Here is a 15,309-nt window from a genome sequence, read left to right on the forward strand (position 1 = left end):
TTCCGACTGCTGCGTAGTAGATCCTCCTATATCTGCAAATTAAGAGGGTTGAAGACGCCAGCTTTACCCAAGGAATTTGCAGGAGAAATCGACAATCTCGAGGCAATAATCGGAATATCGCGTACCCAGTCAAATTCCCTCCCGGTGAACAATTCCGAGTAAGTCTGTGTCTATGTTAGTTGGGTGAATCACAAATCTCGCTAGTTATGATTAGACGTGTAGATGAACTAGGAGCAGCCGCCGTCACTAGATCCGGCGTTTAGGGGTTAACGAAAACGGAAATATTAGATGTGTTGAAAGTGGATACAGTTTGGTTTTAAACTAAACAAACTCCTTGTTTGGTAGTCACTTACATAATTTAGTTGCAGTTACCATGAGGTGTCGATAGATACATTCAGTGCCACCTTGGTCCCAATACACGTATTGTCCATACTATTTGTTGACTCAAATTAGAAGATAACTAATTTCAGAATGTTGGTGAGTTGCAGAGGTATCTGGAGATGGATGAAAGTCGATTACCACACCGCCTGTTCTTGACCGGGGGTGAGCCGTCTGGCAGAAACAGGGTCAACAATTATTTCAATTTACGATGGATAGAAAACATCAAAAAGGCACTTGATGAGGACCATTTGGAGAAGTTGGCAAATTCACAGTTTGGGCATTTGATGTTAATGGGGAACCACACTTTCTCGGTGATGTTTGTACATTACATCCTGTCACGCCAACTGGTCACGGATAGAAAGTACGAGTTGTGGTGGGTGTTTGCGAGAAAACCAATTAGGTATGCTCTGCAAGATTTTGCCGTCGTGACTGGCCTAAACTGTGGAAAAGTTGGATTCAAGTTGGACAAGCGGAAGGGTAAAGCTGTAAAGAGAGGTTGCGGTACAGCCTCTGCAATGTGGAAATCGTTGTTTGGTAGTGAACCGAAACCAACAGTTACCTGGATATTACAGAAACTATTACTGGGGAAAAAATACAGAGATGCTGACACCAGGTTCCGACTTGCGTTATTGGTTCTAGTGGATGGCATTTTATGCCCCACATGTGGAAATACAAACATTAGTCCAGAACATGTAGAGCTGGTTGCGGATACAGAAGCGTTTTTAAAATATCCTTGGGGACGTGATTCCTTTCTTAAGACGGTTAAGAGTGCAAAAGCCAGAACTGTAAAGCAACTTGCACAGGATACATGTGCAATACAAGGGTTTTCGCATGCGTTGGTTCTGGTTACAGTTGCTTGTTGTCCAGCCATCATTCAAGGGCCTGCTTTCGGAGACGATGTGCACGACCCAAACACTGCAGTAGAAGGTATAGTCCAGCGTATTGTGAAGCGAAGTTTGACTATTAATGTTCAAACTGCGCGTGTGGTGGACCAAACAGGCCAGGTAAGATGAAGAGTGACCCTGTTTTCATACTGCTTAATCTTACTATTTACTAAGCTAACTTCTCAGCCGTTATTTCTAGGCGTGTGTGTGTTCTTTGTTGGCTGGCCATTTAGATTCGGTAGACAAGGAACTCGTTTTCACAGACGAGGAGGAAGACGAAAACGTAACACATCTTGTCGAGATGGTCTTAGACGAGTACCCTTTTGAACACAACAGCTGGAGTGGTGGAGTGGATGTTGCTTCCATCCATGATGACGGACCACACGCTCCTTTGGTAGACGATGACGAAGAATGTGATAACGGTTGCACCCAGAGAACACCAACCCAAGCCGAAGGAAGCAGGGCTAGTGTCGGACTAGGATCTACCAGTTCTCAGAATGTTGACGTGCCTACTTTGATCAAACATGCAGTAGAAGCGTGTGAGGAATGCTTTAATCTAATACAGAGGAAACGTGACCTGGAACTGATGAATTATTTTGTCAGGGAACTTCAAAGTTTCGAAAAAAGGTGGGTTCAATGTTGAAAGCATATAAGGAGGATAACCCTCCCGTTGGTAATGTGGAGTGGGCTGAGTGCGGTGAGGCGAAGGTAAGGACGGATGCACGGATGTATATGGAAGATCGAATGTATCATACTTACCAATCGATATGCATGTCATTAACTTTGTGATTGTACAGGAATCAACCGAACCAATTGGTGGTAGAAGCAGCCAGGCGGAAGACACGCATCCGTCCGGCCAGGTTTGTTTCTTGTTTGCTGTTCCTTACTGCTCTGTTATTTACATGTTGAGGCCCGAATAACTAGGATACGTTTCACTACCTTTAGGAACCTAACGAGAGTGAAGCCCAGTCCAGGGAGTCCAATGGAGATGTCAACATCATGGCTGATGTTGACCCCCCCACTTTCTCTATAGGACTTACACAACTTGTGGCGGAAGAAACTTTGAATAATGCTACGGTATAACTTGTATCCTATTAATTTACATATACTATGCGAATCTATACAGCTTAACAGTTTCAAATACACTATTTACTTTGTTTTAGGAACCGTCCCCCAGTCTGCAAGGTAATGAGGTTGATGTAGAAATTGCTTCAGACATCGTTGATTTGACCCAGGATGAGGGTAGAGTCTCGCAGAGAAGATCCAGTAGGCGGACCAAACGGGTGACTCAAAAGAGAGCAACACCTACTCGTATGAGCATCCGCTTAATACGCAAGGAACAAGTTGCACCTGATTCTTCCACATTGAGTGACTATATTGGTAACAAAGCTTGTAGTCAACAAAATGCCAAAGATGGTAACCATAGGAAAAGGTCCAGGTTTTCGATGCAGTCAGAGAAAGTTGAGTCGACAGTTACCGCGAGTACCGTGGTCCCCTTGAGGTTTGTGGGGGGGGGGGTTTGATGCTTTCTCCACTCCAGATGACAAACTGGTCGAGGTTTTCCTCCGTGAAATGGAAAGGGCCAGGTAAGTGATGACTCATCCTTACTATTTCTGCATAAATTTGAGCAACTGATTTAACATGGTGATTTGCTGCTGAATACCTATTGGCAGATCATATCAGCTGTCGTGTGGCATGGTTGTGGATAATACTGAGTTTCTAAGCATATATACAGCGACGACATTCCTAGATGAGTTGGTGAGCTATTTATACTTTGCAACAACCCTCTTGTATTAGTGATTCTGTCTTCTCACCAACTTGGCTAACCATGTACATTGTATTCAAAACAGGGGGCAGATATGCTGGTTAAGTTTATCCAAGCTCGTCGTGATGCCAGTCCTAACCAGCGGTTTGATTTCATACCAGCCTCGTTTCTGTCCATGCTATACCGTCAATATAACCGTTTTGGAAGAGCGCCGGATAAAGCCACTTTCCCATTCTCTGATTTAACGGCGTTGCCATTTCGAATGCGACCTAACTGGTTTAGTGAAGTTGATATTCTATACAGCCCCATGCAGATCGAGCGACAACACTGGATTGCTCTTGTTATTGATTTGACGACATGGCAGGTTATGGTTCTAGACTGCAACAAATCTTGTTTGACGGATCAGCAAATTAATAAATATGTAGAACACGTTGCCGTTATGCTTCCATATCTAATAAGAAAATATGTTGATAATGGAGGGTCATCTACTCGAGGGCTTGATCCTCTATCCATCCTGCGGCCTAGTATACCATTCCGCTGTTCAAATCGGGGTAAGCAATTTCTGTGCAAGTTGTGTTTAACATTATATGGTCATCTACATGTTTGACGACCTGACCAATCCTTTGTCTCGTAGCCTATGTCGGAGTTGCGTCGCTAATTCTTCTCGAGCTTCACGCGGTATCGTCCTTAGCAACTTATTATAGGAAACTTGATGAGGAGAAAGTACAAATAGCGGCGAAGCAGTATGCTCTTGGTGCGTTTGCTACATTCTCGGCTGCTACCAATCCAATATAGGCGTTGAAGCGGTTAGGCTATCGTTGTGATGTTATCAGATTTCTGCACCAAAATGCAGAGGACTTGTATTTTCTTTCTTTCTCTCTTGAAATTCTTAAGCTATATCTACTGAGATTGGATGGAGGCTAAATTATTATTTCTACATTTGAGATTATACTATTCTATTTCCCTAGTCTATTTACTATTCTTTTAGAGCTACCATTTAATCAAACTGAACTCTTCTTCCAATTTTCATTAAACAAAGCAAAGGTTGGGGTTCTGAATGTTGGGTCTTGTAGGGTATAGTGCCGTTTTTTGGTAAACCGTAGTCAACGGATGCATGGATGTTGGCACTAAAAGCTTCTTCGGAGGGACCTAAACCGAGTCTGAGGTTAGGGTTCTGAATGTTGAGTCTTGTAGGGTATAGTGCCTTATCTCTGTCAGGATAAAGCCACTTTCCCATAGGTTGTCAAACACTTCCTGTTTGCAGTGACCACGGCTTACGTGGATAACCGGGTCGCCAATGTTTGGAGAAACATTTAGAAGTCGTGTCATGACTGTTATATCCTGACAGAGCTGCATTAATAAACCTGAGCCGGAGTAGATAGTGGAAATTGCAACAATGACAACACATGCTGTCATGGGAGGCGAAGCACCTTCCCAGGGTTTTAGAGTATGGTAGGATATTTTCTATGTGAACTTAATATATTATGATACGTTCTATTTTATCGATTAGGCCCTTGATATGTTCGTGAAGTGCCATAGAAGAGAACTCGAGTTACTAATTACATAGCCAAGCAGGGTATTTTATTAATATTACACAAAAAACAAACCATTGTGCCAGTGAGCATTACAACACTATATACACCATAGACGATTTAGCAACCAGATACAAATATATGAACAGAAGTAGAGGTGCTTATACTTCAAAATAAAGTGGTATACACCATCCTTGGATATACCAAATTATTTTGAGTCAAAAATTGCCCCTGTCACCGATACTATATACATCATTGCACTGGTTGCTTCCATTATTTATGAACACATCCAAAAGACCATCGCTCCGCACATACTACGTACCCCATTGCTGTAGATAACTACTTATATGGCGTTTTTGCAAGATGCCTTGTTGTGCCCTGTGCGGCAAAAACGGGAACATCTCCTTGTTGATTTAGGGCGCGGACGCTGCATTAACGTAACATAAATAGAGATTGTCTAGCATTAATGGAACACAGCAAGGGATAAGTACAACTACGTTTTCACACTAATAAAACAAACCTTGAACTCTCCTCTAGACAAGATCCTGATTTTTTTGGGTCTACCTGGTGGACGGCGGGAACGTGGTGGGTTAAGATCACCCCTGGTTCCAGATGCAGCATCCGCCGTAGTATGACCACCAACAGACGGAATTGGATATATCTTCTCTTCGTATGAGTGGCGGATAGTCTCCTCAAAGTAAGCTGTGTCAACGAATGTATCTATAGACACACCTAAACGCGTTGCGGCTGCTATGACATGCGGACAAGGTATGCTCAAACACTGAAACTCGTTGCATGAGCATGTCCCTTCAACCAATTTAACAGTGAAGCATTCTCCACTCCTTATCTGGACTTGGAACTCAAAGTCACTAATAGGCCGAACCGCCATAGACATGGCACTTTCGAAGTTCTCCTCAACAATTTCACGACACTTTGAAGCTATTACTGAAGCGGAACGTGCAGACCTAGCTCGGCGTATAGCAAACCATTCCATCACTGTCGTCCTGATGTATTCTAACATACAAATGAGGGGATATTCTCTGGCCTCTTTAAGTACTTGGTTCCATGACTCTGCAATGTTACTGTCTATGATATTGTACCTCTTCCCTTGCGAATGAACCCTGGTCCAGTGTGTGAACCCTGTAAAAATATATTCATGACTTATCTCTGTTAATTGAATACAGAGTAAGTTAGATGGAAACAGAGTTGACCAAGTGCTTACCAATGTCCACTAGATAAGCTGCACAACCAGGGTTAACTCGTTGAATTTCCAAGAATTTTTTGTTGAAATCTTCAATGACAAATGCTCTAGCTGCCGAAGACATTAGACCAGCCAGCAACTGGGGCTTGTATAGATGGCGCACATTGCGCCAAAGATGCACCGTACAGGCTGAGTGGTGCGCCTCAGTGTATACCTAAAATGGTATAGTGATTAGTATTTCAGCAGAGGTGTTTTAAAAACTATATGTTACAAAAGAACAGACGTTAATTCTTAACAATTACCTTCCGCAACCCAGTATATATGCTGTTGTGTCGATCTGAAATGAAAACTAAGTCGGTGGTGTCGTGTACGAATGTAGAAAGGCTCCTGAAAAACCACTCCCAAGAATCATCGTTCTCGCTATCAACTACCGCGAAAGCAAGCGGAAAAATTTGGAAATTGCCATCTTGACAACTTGCGGTAAGGAGGCAACCACCATATCGAGCCTTCATGGAAGTTCCATCAACCACCACAACTTTCCTCATGTATTGATACCCTTTAACGCATGCTGCATATGCGATGAATTAGTATTTAAATCGCATTGCCCCATCAGGCTCGTCGACATGCTCAGTGAAACAGACAGACCCGGGATTTGTTTGCTGTAGTAATCCAATATATGTGGGCATAAGGGCATAGCTACCAGCCATTGAACCCATTGACAGCTCCATTGCCACCTCCCTTGCACGCCAAGCTTTCCAGTAAGATATGTTGATATGGTACTCGTCAAGTAGAATTTTGCGGATTGCAGCCGCGTTTGGACCACGCCTCACGCCCACGAAATGGCTCTGCATTATCTCTCCAATAACTTGTGTGGTTGCCAGTCGATGGTAGCTCCTCCTCTCATCAACCGTGCAGGTATGTTTTTGAGTTGCTTGGCGTACTTGGAAATGATCAGAAGAATCAATCTTAGCTGCATAAACACGCCACGGACATGACTTCGATATACATTTGAGCACCATGAATTTTGGTGTTGACCGGCTTGTCCTGAAATGGAACTTCCGATTGATAGCATGTATGGCAATCTTTATCTTGCAATCTGACTTTGATTTGAAAACACGCCCAACAAACAACTTGTCCCCTTCGTACTGTATGTCTGATATAGCTGTGTCGACACCTACAGCAGTACGAGCGCGACAGAGTGTTAGTTTCCATATGTTCCATAATATTGATTTTACAATACCTACTATATGTTTCTTGTACTCTGTTAGTATGAATTACCTTCACCTTTTCCATCATTGAATACCGGTGGTGCATCACGGCAGAACAACGCCGGATCGTCAGTCATATCTGATAGCATGGAATGTAAGGCTTCCTCCACTCGTCCCCACATTGTAACAGAGTTAACTTCCACTTCAACACCTATGCCTTCTGTGCTCCCAGTAGAAGTTGCGTCAGAGGGGGGTCTATTTGGCTCACCTTCGGTGACAGGATCATTGTGGCGAGGCCGAGCTTGGCTACACTCAACTAGCATTGGATTATCAGGTTGCGAAAAGGGGACAATCTGGAAGTCATTGTCATCACTGTCCGAAGAAGTTTCCTCTCCATCAGCATCCGCAACAGCTTTTCCTTTATCACGTGCACAACTGCTAGTAGGCTTCTTCCGACTGCTACCACCGCCTTCTTTGATAACGATGCCTGACTGCGCTGTCGGCTGCACCGAGGCCATGATGATATCCTCCTTCGCAACGTTTGTTTGGTTTTCTGATTGTTGTTTCGGTTTTGGCGTTGAGTAGTCTAATGCAAATTCATGCCAGTCAATATCATCTGAGTCTGATTCAGAATCTTCATCATCATTAGCAGAGACATAGCGCAGCCAATGTCTCCGCGGAGGTGGGGGCGAAGCTTGTTCAGGACAACTCTTGTTAACAACACTTACGCATAGGTCAACTTCTTCTATAAAACGCCGCATCCTTATGAATACAGCAACCTCTTCATCGTCAGTAATGTATTGCGGGGTGGATCCGTTACCCTCATCAAGTTCAAACCACGCAGGAAATTGGTAAGACATCTTAATGACAACTTCATGTGCACGCAACACCAGCTTCTCCTTCACCTTCGCCACCAGTTGTTTGTATGTCATTCCATCTCTAAGCCGGACGTAATGGTTCCCCGGGACTGTCTCTGGCTCAAAGTTCCATACGAAACTATCGACTTTTATCCACTCGCCTAAAATCACACGCACCTGGTCTTTCACACTCATCTGCGAACACACATGGAAACAGAGGCGTAAGTAGGATATCAAAAAACAGTGATATACAGGACCGTATACGACCTGCTACTACTGTCCTATACAATATTAATCTAAAACCATACGGATCAAACACACCACGCTCTTTTCATCCCAATCTACATATCCACACTTAGGAGTTCTTATAGACTTGCTGCCGCTATATAGTACGGTTGAAAATGGAAACTATATTTAATACACATAGGCATAGTGAACCACTTTTCGAAAGATCCGCATCAGCAACACAATTAATGAACCAGACAAATTAAAGCTTTTTACCTTCTCGGTTGGAATAAATTCCTTTACTGCGAACCTACTACTCTCCTCGTTCATACCATTCACAACACAGCTGTTCGAACTGATAAAGAAAGCGACGGCTCTACTCTATTTATTCACCACAAACTCTATACCATAGCTAAGATATAGTTTTAAATTCAAATTACTTTGCTAATAAGTTTTGTGTTATGACACTGATTAGACAATTTACGGTTTATGCATGGTCACTAAACAGAGCTACAAGCCTACTAGGACACGTCATTGAACTCCACCGCCATCACATTTTCTTGTTCACGACATGTGGGTGTAAAATGGTAAAATCACAGCCCCCTCTGGTTACTCACCTAATTCCTATGATTAGCATGCTATTTTCTTCATTTTTTTAGTGAATTTGGTTATCCACCTAAATCGCCCTTTTGTTTTCATCTGTAACAAAAAAAAAAAAAACTCAATCACATCAAAACATGTCCAAAGCACTAAATGTACAATTGTTTGATATCAGCCATTCTCTTTTATTACTTGTTTCAAGTTCTCTTAATACTACACTTGACTTTTCATCATGTGACAGATTTTAGGAAACAGTAGGAGCCAAAAAAAATTCTACTCATGAATATGCTTCAAAACAAAAATGATTTACAATTTTTTTCTATATGTAATTTTTGTAGATTGAATTTTAACTTGTTTTCTTGTTTTACAAAGGTTGATTTTTTAGACTTTAACTAATTCATTTGTATGTTGTAAAAACAAGTCATCGAGGTTCGAAATATAACGTTATCAAAAGGCAACTTGCTTCTTTTGCATATTAAAATAGTGTTATCTTTAAGCTTTTGGCTTTAGAAAATGCCAAACCAACGACAAAGTCAAGATCGTGTATGGATGGTCTTATTAAATAAGCTCTTTCGTCCCAAAACGCTTAAGATCCTCTAAAAACTCAGTAGCAAGCAACAATGGAGAAGCCAAAGTTCAAGACTGTCCAGGAAGTGGTTGCAGCCGACGAAGGAATACCGGATAGATATCTCCAGACATCCACCGGCGACGATGAAAGTCAACCTCTTAACGGTCCGGTTCCGGAGATGGACATTCCAGCCATCGATCTCAGTCTTCTCCTCTCTGCTTCTGAAGACGGTCGGGCAGAGTTGAGTAAGCTTCACTCGGCACTCTCTACATGGGGAGTTGTTCAGGTTTGACTCTTCTTGATGATATCAGAGTCATGAAATTTTATTGAAGTTCTTGTGAAATAATGAAGTTTGATTTATTATGGATACATATAGGTGATGAATCATGGAATTACAGAAGCGTTTCTTGACAATATTTACAAGCTAACCAAGGAGTTCTTTGCGCTTCCGACAGAAGAGAAACAGAAGTGCGCCAGAGACACTGGTAGTATGCAAGGATATGGGAACGACATGATTCTGTGGGATGATCAAGTTTTTGATTGGATTGACCGTTTGTATCTCACTACTTACCCTGAAGATCAGAGAAAACTTAAGTTCTGGCCTGAACTCCCAATCGGATTCAGGTAAAGTCATGTAATACCTTACTGTTTTAACAGTTCGTCAATGTTTTGACAATCTTATCTTCAGGGAAACTTTAGATGAATACACAATGAAGCAACGGGTAGTGGTTGAGAAGTTCTTTAAGGCCATGGCTAGATCGTTGGAGTTAGAAGAGAATAGCTTTCTAGACATGTATGGAGAAAGTGCTACGATGGATACAAGATTCAACATGTATCCCCCATGTCCGAGGCCAGACAAGGTTATTGGGGTTAAACCGCATGCTGATGGCTCGGCTTTTACTCTTCTCTTACCGGACAAAGATGTGGAAGGGCTTCAGTTCCTCAAAGATGGCAAGTGGTATAAAGCTCCTATAGTTAATGACACAATTCTTATCAATATTGGAGATCAAATGGAGGTAATCAATTATGTAGAGATATATGCATATGATTTTTGAAACATTGATTGGTGTAATTTTGACATAATCTCTCTCTCTCTCTCTCTCTCTCTCTCTCTCTCTCTCTCTCTCTCTTTGTCTCTCTCTTGTGTGTGTGTTCAGATAATGAGCAATGGGATATACAAGAGCCCGGTTCATAGAGTGGTGACTAACAGCGAAAAGGAAAGGATATCTGTGGCAACGTTTTGTGTACCGGGTGAAGAAAAAGAGATTCAGCCTGTAGAAGGGCTTGTGTCTGAGGCAAGACCAAGGTTGTATAAAACAGTTAAGAAGTACGTGGAGCTCTACTTCCAGTATTATCAACAGGGTCGAAGACCAATGGAAGCTGCATTGATCTGAAAATACTTTCAAAATGGTCTCTTTCGTTTCATAATCGAATTTGTTGCTATTGTTTGTTACAACATGCAAGGCTGCATTGTGTTTCTGTTGCAATTCTAAAACAATAAAGAGAGAGTCTAAAGTGGACTTTCCCAACTGCTAGTTGAAAACACATTAACACTAAAACAGAGCACTAAAGAAACTAATTGGTCCAGTTACATCCCATGAGAACTCTGAGACCCAACTTGGAAAGAAAACCATACAAGAGCACACCAGAGAAAATCCTCCTGACTTGTCTATGAGATGACTAAGAAGCATGTGGAGCTGTACTATAATTATTATCATTTATCAATATGGTCGAAGACAAATCGAAGCTGCATTAATCTGAAAATACTTTTCAAGATTCTTTTTGGTTCACAGATAAAAACACTTAACTATTTGTGAGGCTGCATTGTGTTGCGTTACGAATATCAATGATCCCAAAGGTCCGAAGTTTATTTTTGCAAAAAACATTAAGATCTCATTATCAAAAGAAAAACAAAATCCTATAGAATAGACTTATTATTATTGTCACACTCTATTACAAACAAATAGAGCGTTAAAACTTAATGAAATTCTAAGAATCAAGAAGAATCTAAAAAATCAAAACATCTTGTAGACAGGCTTCATATTAGTAGGATAGTACAACCCAAAGTTCTGTTCAGTCCCAGCTGGTTTCTGATTCTCGTTAAAGGTTGCGAATAAATACCCTTCAATGCTTCTGTTTGGCCTCTTGGGCGTCCCTGCCCCACTTTCAATATGTTTGACAAAGTTTCTGTTGTATGTAGAGGCAATGTAACGCGTTGTCATCTCCCCGTTACCGTGGGAAGGCCATCCGGTCTCGGACACCACCATTGGTAAATCCATCACTCCCTCCTTCTCCATTGCGGACACGAAAGCGTCGAAGATGGCATCAAACAGGTTTGTATACTTCATTTGCCCGTCCTGGAAAGCGACATGTTTATTGTTGAAGATGGCGTAATCGAGACTGATGTGGATGGGATCGGACACGTAAGCGAAGTAAGGGTAGATGTTGACGAAGATAGGCGTGTTGGTTTGAGACAAGAACTTGAGTACAGGAACTAGTTGCTCACGAGCTTGGGGAGAGAACGATCCAGCCGAAGGTGGGTAAGATTGCTCGAGGTTAGACATCGCCACTACGGTGCTTATCAAGATCGGTAGGTTCCTCGACTTGACAAGGCTGGTGAGAGACTGCACGACGGGAAGCACGTGAGGACCGATTGGACCGGGGATGACTTCGTTACCGACGGTGAGGACCGTGATGTTTACGTCGGCTAAGTAAGGCTCGATGTTGGTCGAGAACCAGTTCTTAACAGCTTCTTCGCTCTCGGCAAGAGCAGCGAGATAGTGATCCTTAACACCTACGATGACTTGAATATCACGGTTGCCACGTAAGGCATTAAGAACCTCAGTGTTGGGGTCGAAGATTCGTATTTTGGTAATCCCTAATGACTTGTAAAAGCTTATAACTTTGGGGGGAGATGGGAGGTTGTTTCCGAGGAGGCCATAGTTTAAGCCGACGTTTTTTTCTACCACGATTACGGGGGAATTGTCTTCTTTCTTGTAGTAGTAGTTGTTGATCAGAACTGCCATAAGCGCGACCAAAAAGAAGACGAGTATTTTGTTACAGCCGTCCATGATGAAACTCGGTGCCTGCAAAATCAGAAGAGCTAGATAGAGTTAATATTAGATCATATTATGTATCGATAGAACATAAACAGTTTTCGTATGGATTTTATTATGTATATAGAGATATCAAAACAGGATCTTACTTTGTATGAACAATGAAGACGAAGGAGGCGAATTTGATGAGAGATTTCACAAAAGGTTTGTTTGGTTTCTTTTTTTACATTGTTACAAGTATATTTATATTGATATACAGTATAAGAGTATTTTCCTATTCTTAATTAATAAGGTTTCCTTTTCCTTTGATTAGAGAAACACTAATGTATTTTTAACATATATCTTATAGCCCAATAATTATTCTGGTTCTTTTCCGTAACGTGTGTAGACAAATATAAATGTATATATTGTGATAAATTCCCTGATTTATTAATGTCACTAAAATTTTAAATATTTCCATTATTTAGCTAAATATTATTTCTTCTCATGCCATTATTTATTAATTATCATTTTTTATTTTCTTTGAGGAATTTGGTGTTTTTCATTTTACAAAATAATGTCTAGATTATTTTGCATAATTAATTGTCTATTTTATTCGTTTGTCAAATATTTAGGTTTATTTTAGGGGTTTTGCAGGAATTGAAAACATAAATATGAACGGCCAAAAAAAAGGAAAAAAGTGAAAAAAATCGACGATTTCGGGGGATATTCGAATCTTTTTGCAAATCGAACAATCCAAAAAAAGAAGGCGATTCTGACGGCTGTAATGTCATCAATCATTCAAAGTACAAACAACCACTCTTCTCTGTTTCTCTCCTCTTCCATGTTCCTCTCTTACAACATTTCTCCCTAAACCCTCTCTCTCTCTCTCTCTCTCTTTCCGGGAAAGTCTCCGTTTTTGTGTGTCTCCTAAACAGCTCTCTCAGAGACTCATCTCTTCTCTTTCTCCTCCTCCTCTGTTCAAATGGCCACGACGGTCATGTCCCTTGCAGAGAAAGTGCTCGAACGACTCTACGGTACTTCCAAATCCGCCGTAGCAGGCGGCCAAACGACGACTCAACGTCATACCCATCATCACATCCACCGTAGCAAAAGCTACGACGAAAACGACAATGATCTTTGTTACAGCGACGAGGATGAATCAGCAATGGAGCTTGTCGAGATCGGTGCTCAGAGGACGAAGAACGTCTTGATCCTCATGAGCGACACTGGTGGCGGTCACCGTGCCTCCGCTGAAGCTATCCGTGACGCTTTCAAGATCGAGTTCGGAGATAAATACAGGGTAAAGAAAGAACAATGCTGACCATATTGTATAGTTTGTTCAACAAGAAAAGGAATGGTCTTTTTGATTTTTGGTGAGTGGTTTTGAATAATAGGTAATTGTGAAAGATGTGTGGAAGGAATACACAGGGTGGCCATTGAATGATATGGAGAGATCATATAAGTTCATGGTGAAGCATGTTCAGCTTTGGAAAGTTGCTTTTCACGGCACATCTCCGAAATGGATCCACTCTTGTTACCTTGCAGCCATTGCTGCCTATTACGCCAAGGAAGTAGAAGCTGGTTTGATGGAGTACAAGCCGGAGATTATCATTAGTGTTCATCCTCTGATGCAACATATCCCTTTGTGGGTTCTTAAATGGCAAGAGCTACAGAAAAGAGTCCTCTTTGTCACCGTTATTACTGATCTCAACACTTGTCATCCTACTTGGTATATATTTATAATTAGCTCTGCTTTTAGTCTTTGAGAGAAGATGGTCGCTGCAAAGATTTGATTTTTATCTTCTGTGTGGTTTAGGTTTCATCCAGGGGTGAATAGGTGCTATTGCCCGTCTCAAAAAGTGGCGAAAAGGGCGTTGTTTGATGGGCTTGATGAGTCTCAAGTACGTGTTTTTGGTTTACCTGTGAGGCCATCTTTTGCACGAGCAGTTCTGGTGAAGGATGATCTAAGAAAGGAGCTTGAGATGGATCAAGATCTTCATGCGGTTCTACTGATGGGAGGAGGGGAAGGTATGGGTCCTGTGAAAGAAACAGCCAAAGCTCTTGCGGAGTCGTTGTATGATAAAGAGAACAAGAAGCCCATCGGGCAAATGGTTGTTATATGTGGACGTAACAAGAAATTGGCATCTTCGTTAGAAGCCATTGAATGGAACATTCCTGTTAAGGTATATATGATTAAAGCAAACTTCTTAGGCATTATTAGAGGTTCATAGGTTTCAAGACTCGGAGATATAATTCATATTTACATTATAGGTTCGAGGATTCGAGACTCAAATGGAAAAATGGATGGGAGCTTGTGACTGCATCATCACAAAAGTAAGAGGAACAGAACAATCCCACTCTTGTTTTAATCACCATTAACCGGTGTTTCTGTTTCTATGCCTACCTCTATTCACCAAAATGTTCATAAGCTAAATATTGTACGAATCTTGCAGGCTGGACCGGGAACAATTGCTGAATCGCTGATTCGATCACTTCCAATCATCCTCAACGATTACATTCCTGGACAGGTCGGTTGAGAGTTGAGACCTTTTATTTTAATGTAACCAGCTCATATATGTATAAATTCTCAAATCAATTAGCTTTGAAATCAAACAGGAAAAAGGGAATGTGCCATACGTAGTGGAGAATGGTGCAGGAGTGTTCACAAGAAGTCCTAAAGAGACAGCTAGAATCGTTGGGGAATGGTTTAGCACAAAGACAGATGAGCTGGAACAAACTTCAAGCAACGCACGTAAACTAGCTCAGCCTGAGGCAGTCTTCGACATTGTCAAAGACATTAACGAGCTCTCGGAGAAACGAGGTCCTCTTGCTAATGTATCTTACACTCTTACCTCTTCCTTTGCCAGTTTAGTTTGATGTCTCACATTGTCTTATATTAACATGTCTCCCTTATTAGCTCCTTCTCTGTTCTTTTATTTTTTCCATTTTTTTTTGTATAATTTTGTTGTTAATTAAAGTTGTATGTAATGAAAAGGTTCATGATCTCTTTGCAACATTGTTAGCCTATTACAAAAAAAATTAAGATTTAA

At 41.4% G+C, this 15,309-nt stretch overlaps 5 protein-coding genes and 2 pseudogenes across 5 annotated transcripts; 4 read left to right on the forward strand and 3 right to left on the reverse strand.

The window, feature by feature from the left end:
* The first annotated feature begins 500 nt into the window (after positions 1 to 500).
* LOC147918673 (uncharacterized) lies at positions 501 to 2,788 on the forward strand. The gene is made up of 6 exons (XM_087503633.1): positions 501 to 1,385; positions 1,465 to 1,794; positions 1,869 to 1,973; positions 2,063 to 2,125; positions 2,211 to 2,342; positions 2,429 to 2,788. Exons 1-6 carry the CDS (start codon positions 501 to 503, stop codon positions 2,786 to 2,788), a joined length of 1,875 nt encoding a protein of 624 aa, XP_087359759.1.
* Positions 2,789 to 2,940: 152 nt separating this feature from the next.
* Positions 2,941 to 3,944, forward strand: LOC147918674 (uncharacterized). Its single transcript, XM_087503535.1, has 3 exons — positions 2,941 to 3,023; positions 3,116 to 3,581; positions 3,665 to 3,944. The coding sequence occupies exons 1-3, from the start codon at positions 2,961 to 2,963 to the stop codon at positions 3,823 to 3,825; spliced, it is 690 nt and encodes a 229-aa protein (XP_087359661.1). The 5' UTR covers positions 2,941 to 2,960; the 3' UTR covers positions 3,826 to 3,944.
* A 984-nt stretch (positions 3,945 to 4,928) lies between these two features.
* LOC147918675 (uncharacterized) lies at positions 4,929 to 5,887 on the reverse strand. Its single transcript, XM_087503634.1, has 2 exons — positions 5,785 to 5,887; positions 4,929 to 5,702 (listed from the first exon to the last, which is right to left on the reverse strand). The coding sequence occupies exons 1-2, from the start codon at positions 5,885 to 5,887 to the stop codon at positions 5,056 to 5,058; spliced, it is 750 nt and encodes a 249-aa protein (XP_087359760.1). The 3' UTR covers positions 4,929 to 5,055.
* A 160-nt stretch (positions 5,888 to 6,047) lies between these two features.
* On the reverse strand, positions 6,048 to 7,434 carry LOC109131166 (uncharacterized; annotated as a pseudogene).
* A 1,721-nt stretch (positions 7,435 to 9,155) lies between these two features.
* On the forward strand, positions 9,156 to 10,750 carry LOC104770419 (codeine O-demethylase-like). Its single transcript, XM_010494843.3, has 4 exons — positions 9,156 to 9,507; positions 9,598 to 9,845; positions 9,910 to 10,237; positions 10,379 to 10,750. The coding sequence occupies exons 1-4, from the start codon at positions 9,274 to 9,276 to the stop codon at positions 10,613 to 10,615; spliced, it is 1,047 nt and encodes a 348-aa protein (XP_010493145.1). The 5' UTR covers positions 9,156 to 9,273; the 3' UTR covers positions 10,616 to 10,750.
* A 378-nt stretch (positions 10,751 to 11,128) lies between these two features.
* LOC104772398 (putative glucan endo-1,3-beta-glucosidase BG4 pseudogene) lies at positions 11,129 to 12,301 on the reverse strand (annotated as a pseudogene).
* Positions 12,302 to 13,045: 744 nt separating this feature from the next.
* LOC104770420 (monogalactosyldiacylglycerol synthase 2, chloroplastic-like) lies at positions 13,046 to 15,275 on the forward strand. The gene is made up of 6 exons (XM_087503461.1): positions 13,046 to 13,559; positions 13,654 to 13,988; positions 14,076 to 14,442; positions 14,531 to 14,593; positions 14,713 to 14,787; positions 14,876 to 15,275. Exons 1-6 carry the CDS (start codon positions 13,242 to 13,244, stop codon positions 15,134 to 15,136), a joined length of 1,419 nt encoding a protein of 472 aa, XP_087359587.1. The 5' UTR covers positions 13,046 to 13,241; the 3' UTR covers positions 15,137 to 15,275.
* The last annotated feature ends 34 nt before the right edge of the window (positions 15,276 to 15,309 follow it).

Source organism: Camelina sativa, chromosome 20 (assembly GCF_030686135.1).
Source record: "Camelina sativa cultivar CO46 ecotype springtype chromosome 20, ASM3068613v1".
Classification (NCBI taxonomy): domain Eukaryota; kingdom Viridiplantae; phylum Streptophyta; class Magnoliopsida; order Brassicales; family Brassicaceae; genus Camelina; species Camelina sativa.

Excerpts from the sequence above, each read along its gene's own strand:
- LOC147918673 (XM_087503633.1), top strand. The coding sequence starts at position 501 with ATGGATGAAAGTCGATTACCACACCGCCTGTTCTTGACCGGGGGTGAG. Across the intron at positions 1,386-1,464 it reads TGGTGGACCAAACAGGCCAG|GCGTGTGTGTGTTCTTTGTT; the intron begins GTAAGATGAAGA and ends CGTTATTTCTAG. Across the intron at positions 1,974-2,062 it reads CTGAGTGCGGTGAGGCGAAG|GAATCAACCGAACCAATTGG; the intron begins GTAAGGACGGAT and ends GTGATTGTACAG.
- LOC147918674 (XM_087503535.1), top strand. The coding sequence starts at position 2,961 with ATGGTTGTGGATAATACTGAGTTTCTAAGCATATATACAGCGACGACA. Across the intron at positions 3,024-3,115 it reads CGACATTCCTAGATGAGTTG|GGGGCAGATATGCTGGTTAA; the intron begins GTGAGCTATTTA and ends TATTCAAAACAG. Across the intron at positions 3,582-3,664 it reads ATTCCGCTGTTCAAATCGGG|CCTATGTCGGAGTTGCGTCG; the intron begins GTAAGCAATTTC and ends TTTGTCTCGTAG.
- LOC147918675 (XM_087503634.1), bottom strand. The coding sequence starts at position 5,887 with ATGTCTTCGGCAGCTAGAGCATTTGTCATTGAAGATTTCAACAAAAAA. Across the intron at positions 5,703-5,784 it reads AGCTTATCTAGTGGACATTG|GGTTCACACACTGGACCAGG; the intron begins GTAAGCACTTGG and ends ATATTTTTACAG.
- LOC104770419 (XM_010494843.3), top strand. The coding sequence starts at position 9,274 with ATGGAGAAGCCAAAGTTCAAGACTGTCCAGGAAGTGGTTGCAGCCGAC. Across the intron at positions 9,508-9,597 it reads CTACATGGGGAGTTGTTCAG|GTGATGAATCATGGAATTAC; the intron begins GTTTGACTCTTC and ends GGATACATATAG. Across the intron at positions 10,238-10,378 it reads ATATTGGAGATCAAATGGAG|ATAATGAGCAATGGGATATA; the intron begins GTAATCAATTAT and ends GTGTGTGTTCAG.
- LOC104770420 (XM_087503461.1), top strand. The coding sequence starts at position 13,242 with ATGGCCACGACGGTCATGTCCCTTGCAGAGAAAGTGCTCGAACGACTC. Across the intron at positions 13,560-13,653 it reads AGTTCGGAGATAAATACAGG|GTAATTGTGAAAGATGTGTG; the intron begins GTAAAGAAAGAA and ends TTTGAATAATAG. Across the intron at positions 14,443-14,530 it reads AATGGAACATTCCTGTTAAG|GTTCGAGGATTCGAGACTCA; the intron begins GTATATATGATT and ends TTTACATTATAG.